Below are 7,026 nucleotides of genomic sequence, written 5' to 3'. Positions count from 1 at the left end.
CCAGGTGCATAATGACCAAGTCAGAGTGACATTACTGTAGTGGCTGGTTGACAGTGACCCTGAGCACAGAACACTTGGAGTGCAGAATTTAGTGGTCATGAATTCAACACCTCACTCTATTCACTGGGAAACACTAGAGTGTGTAACAAGGCTGACACAAGTGTGGTAAAGGTTGGACACAAATGCGAGCCTTTATACGATTTACTAAGAAAGATACAAAGATAACTACACTTAAAACAATACCAAACACAAAGATATAGAGATACACAGAGAAATCCATTAAATAATGTGACCGTTGCCCCTACACAAGCACCTTCACTCCATACATGAGCACAAAATTCTTTCAAACAATTATTTCCATCATATAACCCATGCAGCAAATCTACATGAGCCTTGTCTAAGGAAAAATAGGCAATGAACTAGTGATACAAACTCAGCTTGGTAGGATGTGAATAATAGTGAATAATATAATTTTATAAATGAATAATATAATCAATAACACGGTGAAGGGAAATAACCAACAATGTCCAATTAGAATGATAAGTGTAGTTTTTCCAGTGTGCCTTATCAAGTTACATTCTGAGTGTATTATGTATTAATTGAAAATATATTATGGTGTAATATCTTTTAATATATTACATTAAATTATCCAGACATCAAAGTATTTTGCCATTTGTTTTATCAGTTTTAAGCTGTAAATTTTTTAAAGGCCCTCGTCCACTAATGCACTTTCAAGTTTTGGCCACCAGATGCCGCTAATGTCCAATGTGTTATGGAGCTCCGAGTAATTAATCTTTTTTCGATACAGTTAGGAAAATGGATTCAGTAAGCCTCGGTTTGCAATCATTACCAAACACTGATAAACTAAACAAGACTGAACACATCAACCAAGTGATACTAACTACAATTACACACAAATTAATGCACAGGGACATATTAAATACATAGCAACGTGGACAACCAAAGGCACAAGAAGCAAACCTGCCTACAACAAACTAAAGAGACAAGACAAACACAAAACAAGACAAGTAACAGATAGGACTGAATTCAAGAATAGAAGACATGAACTAACAAATAACAAGGCATAAAAAGGAATGGAACGAAACAAACAGGGGCTACATGCAATCACCAGGAACATACAGGGTTTAAATACACAGGCAAAACAAGGATTAAATGAGACACAGGTGAAACCAATAAACAAGGTGGGGGACACAAAATACAGGGGTGTGAAGGCAGACACAACAAGGTATTTCAAAATAAAAGCACAAAGAGGAAAGCCGGGAAATACAATCAAAGCAAGAGGGATTGCCACGTACAGAATGTAACAGAGTGAAATAATGTTAGTCATGTATGCTTGTGTTTTTCAGTGTCTTTATTCATGTGTGCTCATGTTTATCGTGTTTATCAATGTCATTCATGTGTACTCATTTATCACTTCTATTATTCATGTGTGCTATTCATGTGTCACTCAGGAAGCAAGTGTGGCCATGCTTGTGATTACCAAACCCAGCAATCTCACAGTACCTCCAGGGCAGTGGTATCTTTTAAAAGAGAAGTTAATCCATTCTGGGCCTCTAACCATGTTTGGTCAAAAATGTTGACCAAGAAAGATCACACTTTAGGCCTATATGAGTGCTAAAACACACCTGCATCTTGTTTTCTCTGTGCAACTGTATGTAGACATGTTCTCTCTTGTGCTAAAATGTATGCATATCAAACCTAAATATGCTACCCACAATTTAAATATTCAGCATGGTAGAATTTTTCAGTGCTTGGAGCCTTTGTAACAAGGAATTGAAATTTGGAACTCTTAAGTAGATTTAACTGAATATTCATGTGCAGTGGTGTGGTACTGCATTATATTGAGCATTGTGGACAGGACATATCTCAGAATAGCAATAAATACAATAACTCAGCTATCTAGGATTAATCAACAGATGCATGCAAAAAAATATCTTCACATTACATTTTATTAGTCTTTTGTCACTGTATATACATTTTCAAGTAATTAATTCCATTTTAGGTGGACTGGTTAAAATATTCACAATGTTATTTTTGAGACTGGAAAACTTTAACAAACATCTAATGTCAGTTGCCCATGGTGGTGTTTTCTTGAGACATGCTACATGTCTTCCCCAGCAAAGCAACTGGAGCTGCATACCAATATGAACACGAAATCTTCCACTGGCCTGACATCGACACACTGACATTGACATGGAGGTGTAAATGGACACAAATTAAGAATTATATCGAGATCGATTGCCAAGTATAAATGCCTCCGCCGAGCAGAGCGTTGAGGAACGATTTCGATTGGAGGATTGTGCTCTCTGTCTGAGATTTTTAATTATTATTTTTGTTTGCTGATGCTGGTCCAGCGTGTTTCGTGCCAGTGATTATGCCTCGGCGTGCCAACGGTGGCACGTGTGCCATAGGTTGCCGACCCCTGCTGTAGAGTTTCCTTCTCTAGAGAGGTCCATAACTCAGAGTCGGTAAGAGTCTACCTCCATGTTTTACTTGATGCCAGAGATCACTTTTCTTTTCCTTTTTATAAATTTGCAGAGTAATCTCTCATTCCCTTCTTTTATGAATTAGCATTGTTCTCATTGTGAATTAGAGCTCTATTCTTATTGTGAATTACACACCATTCTCTAATTAGTGTGAATCAACACTTCTCCTCTCATTCAGCACCAAAGAACAATAGAACTATTTTGTAAACATTTAATACACCTTGTAGAAAAATCAAGATATTTAGGTTACGATTAATCCAAAATGGATCTGCAGTGTTTTAGTTGTGAATCTGTAACACTCTCACACATGATCATCAGCTATGCATTTTGAGCGAATTATTTGTGTACATTTCAAGAAACATTACTGCAAAGTGCTGTGAAGAGTAATACATTAAAGGAAACAATATTAAACATCAAAGGAAAGCTGTGTGCAGGAGCATAGAAGTTCATTTCATGTACTATGTGAGTCTAAGGAAGTTTAAGGTCAAACATGAGCTTCAAGCCAATAAACTAGATGGACTGACAGACGGATGGACAGACAGACAGAAAGATAGATAGATACTATTTATGAACACAGCTGTTTATGAACTTTCAATGAAGCAGACCCTAGTCCAATTTCATAACGTATTTAGAAATAGGTAATGGAAAGGATTAAGCATATTTAAAATAATCCACATACTTCTTGAAAATGACAACAGTGTAAAGGTACATATGTGGGACTCCAGTAACAAATTTTATATCACAATTTTTTCCTAATCTGCCAAAGGGTTAAAAGTGATGAAAACATTTGTTCATCCATCCACTTATAAAAAGATTTGTGTTTTTTTTTTTTGTTTTTTAAGAAACAAATTCAAGTCTCACACTAAATTGCACACACACATGCAATGACAATTTAAAATGTTATTTTTCTAGATGTGCTGTCAGAAGTTTGCTGTGTTTGTCATCCTACATATAATAACCTAATGGGAGAAGACAACCCCCAAACTATCTTTAAAGCCCCAGTCTAGATATTGGATATTTTTTCGCAGAAAAAAAATCTAACCAAAAAACACCAGACATCAAAGGCAATGCTGATATCAGTTGAAACCAAAGGAAAAATGATGGTGTCATCTCTTTTGCTACCAGTGTGCTACAAGAAATGCTCAAAAAGACACTGAATCCCAAATCATCCTGACTGAGGCTTTACCTGCAGTACTGTAGCCACTAGGGTTGAATCCTAGCTGTACATTTTGTTTTCTGAGGATAATGAATACCTTCTCCAATAAACAAAATGGCAGGAAGTCAGGTGCTTGTATGGTAAATACCTCAACAAAGCCATGTAAATGGTACATGTATGCTTTGGCTGGTGCACAACGAAAAGTGTGTTCTTCTGACTACAAACCCCTAGTGTTAAAACATCCAGCTTGCTAGCAATGCCAGATCAAATACGCTGGACAAACCAGTCGGGCCTTGGTGATCTTGTCAAGATATTCTTACAGTACAACAGCACAATCAACTTTTTCTTAGAGTCATCTTCATTTTTGGTCAGCATGCTGTGACTATATCCATGTACAACATACTGTGACTTTGTCCATGTAAAAATCCTGGTATACACAGCATTTACACTTGCAGTAACCAACTTTTCATCTACAACTGGTGATTCAGGCAGTATTCATAAGGCTCAGGAATCTTTCTTCTCGAGTTTACATGAAGCTCAGTGAACGAGAATCTGGTCATAGTTTAGTCACTTGATATTATATTGTGAGATTATATATTATAATCTTGGTCTTGAGCCTTGTCAATGGTTAAGTATCACCATCTACTTCTGATATCAAAGACTGATTGACAAACTGAGAAAGGAGCGAACAAGAGGCAAGACTCTAGCAATGGAGCAAGAAGTGAGTGGAAGACTTCAGGTTCAATGTAGAAAGGACACAGTCGTGTAAAGGGAGACACAATGAGAAGCAGGATTGCAGGAATTCTATCCTCCACCCGATCTGCAGGATTCAAAGGACAGAAAAAAGTCAAAACAGCAAAGTGCATCAAAAAGTTTGGAAACAAATGGGTGGACAAGGGATAGAAAAAATGCATTTTTTGCATAGAATGAAGATATTATTGTATCTATTAAGGTAGATCTTATTTGCATTGCATATTACTGTAATGTACAAAGTTTGCCATGGGCAACTTTATAAATCATATAACAATGATTTCTGGTTTCTGATCTGGTGCTGTGGTGGGAGCTTTCACATTAAGCATAAATGGATTCTTGATTGGATGAACTAGAGTAAACAGATGTCTACCTTCCTCTCCGGATATTTCTTCATCAACAGATTAACAAGAATGAAAAGGAACAGAAAGAAAGAAATGTCAGAAAGATAGCTCAAATATTCCAGAACGCATATATCTACAAGCCAACCTCGGACACAGTTATACCTTCAAAGCTCGACCACCAAACATTAATTCTAGATCAATGGTGTGCTTTTCTGTTCAAAATCAGTGGTTACTATATAAAAAGACTTGTTTAAATATTCTGAAAATAACTTTTGATTGATTTTCACCAAAGGAATAATTGCTCACATGATGGGTTGGAAATATTAATAAGCTTCACAAAGACCTTTGGTAAAACTCACACTGAGTAGACAGTGGAAATCTGCTAAAACCTTTCAAAAACATGATAAAGCCAAAACTGTATCCAAGAAACAGGTGACAGGATTGACTGGTTTCATCTATACTCTACCAGACAAATCTTTAGTACACTTGCTGGAAATGTATAAACATATATACCATCCTTCAAAAAAGTAACCCTTTTTTGAACTTTGAACTGAACTTTTTCATTACACTTCACTTATCCTTCTATGAAAATCACTGCTAAGTGATTAATAATTTAAAAAAGTTTTCCAGCATATGTCCTGATAGTTGACTGGTAGTGTATCCCTGCCACAAGCATTTTTAAGATGTAATGATACTTTCTTTGCATCTTATGAGTGCATAAGAACACTGTCAAAGGCATCTCAAAATCCGCCTCAGTACCTTTACACATTTTAAGTATATCAGTTGTTTTACTGCTATTAAATATTTACCACTATGCTTACATCAATGTTAGCATGTCAAAAGACAAAGTATGCAAAATTGTCTTCCAACTATGGAGCATTTGCAACAGCTTTACTGAAAATGATTTTAATGATGAACCTTTGACAGGTGACATTTTTGATGCTTTGCCAAACATGCAGTAGTACATCACCACAGCCCCTTTCTTCATGCTGGGAAATGTATATATGGTTAAGTTTATATGGTTGCTGATTCAGATTCCTTGACTATGGCAGGAGTTTTTTTTTTACCCCAAACTATATAATTGAAAACTGTGTTTAGAGGAAGATATAATTCATACTAATGGGCAGGTCACACTTGAACTCTTAGTAACTCTGTCAGAAACATTGATGAGGTATTAGGTAGCAGAGATTCCTTGCATGGTCTCAGCACATACAAGAAATGCTATATTCTTACAGTTTTGTACCCCAGAATTCAGAGTGCTCACAGAATGGCTGTTCTTTGCCAGATGCTTTCAGAAATCAAGGTTACAAAAGCATAACCCTTAGCCCTAACCTTTTAATCCTGACACCTTATACCTAACTCTACCCTAACCTCTTACTTCTAACACCAAATTCCCCACATCAAAAGGTCATTAATTACATATAATATAACTGAACCTAATAACTTTTGTGACTTCATTTTCTATAGCAACCATGAGCATATATACCACAGGTAAAGCGGTCAAAAAAGTGTTGTTTACTTTGCCAGGCAGGGAAAGTCACTTGCAGGCATGCAGATCAACAGATCAGTAGTGGAATTACCAAGAAAAAAGCCCAATCTAAATCTCTCTGCATCCATTCCTCTACATCCCCTTCACAGGAGCTTACTTAGTGAATAAAAGCAAACTAGCTATTCTTTTTCTTTCCATTTTGTTATTCTGTATTATATTTCGATGGCTTGATATTTCATTTGCCAAATTAGTCTCTGCTATTGAGTAAGAAAAGTCAGGGAAGGAGAGAATAATGTTGAGAAAGATATGTTTGGACCCAATATCATTGACGCATAAATAAAAACTCCAGAACGGATACTGTCATCTACATCCATGAGGGCATATTCATCTACAGCTTACAGCCATATTCACAGAGGGGCTTGGCATGAACCATGACTGATTTAGGTAGTGGGCTGGGCTGTATAGAGATTCAGCCTGTTCTGATAGTGGTCTGGGAAAGATGTTATGTTGTGGGTAGATATAAGGCAGGAAATCCACAAACTGACCTCCTTAATTGAATATTATCTTGGGCTAAAGATGTTTATCTGGGAACATTTATAGGAATAATGACACTAAATTAAGAACCTACTGCCAAAAACCTACAAGTCTTTTGTGGCACATTTCCACATCTGATTCCTCTAGTGGTGTCACACAGGGCATCGTGGTAATTCTCACCCTTTAACTACAGTGCTACTTTGGCTCAACATTCTTGCAAAGGCATGTGAGCAGCATAGCAGACTG

The 7,026-nt window shown here is 36.6% G+C and overlaps 1 protein-coding gene across 6 annotated transcripts in view; it reads right to left on the bottom strand.

Annotated features, from left to right (window-relative positions):
- Positions 1-7,026, bottom strand: part of LOC143516511 (disintegrin and metalloproteinase domain-containing protein 11-like) — a 47,251-nt gene that overhangs the window by 4,137 nt on the left and 36,088 nt on the right. The window contains exons 25-26 of one of the 6 annotated variants that reach the window (XM_077008147.1): positions 4,787-4,804; positions 1,567-4,483 (exon numbers count right to left, since the gene is read on the bottom strand). The exons of 1 other annotated variant lie outside the window; for it this stretch is intronic. In XM_077008147.1, the coding sequence (XP_076864262.1) occupies positions 4,299-4,483; positions 4,787-4,804 (203 nt within the window). In that variant the 3' untranslated portion in view covers positions 1,567-4,298. Of the gene's footprint in view, positions 1-1,566; positions 4,484-4,786; positions 4,805-7,026 lie in introns of those variants that run through there. 4 more of the 6 variants (XM_077008149.1, XR_013131723.1, XM_077008148.1 and 1 more) reach the window with 4 other exon arrangements.

This window comes from Brachyhypopomus gauderio, chromosome 6 (genome assembly GCF_052324685.1).
Source record: "Brachyhypopomus gauderio isolate BG-103 chromosome 6, BGAUD_0.2, whole genome shotgun sequence".
Lineage (NCBI taxonomy): Eukaryota > Metazoa > Chordata > Actinopteri > Gymnotiformes > Hypopomidae > Brachyhypopomus > Brachyhypopomus gauderio.
Note: the sequence above shows the minus strand (reverse complement) of the source record. Positions and strands in the feature narration are given on the sequence as shown.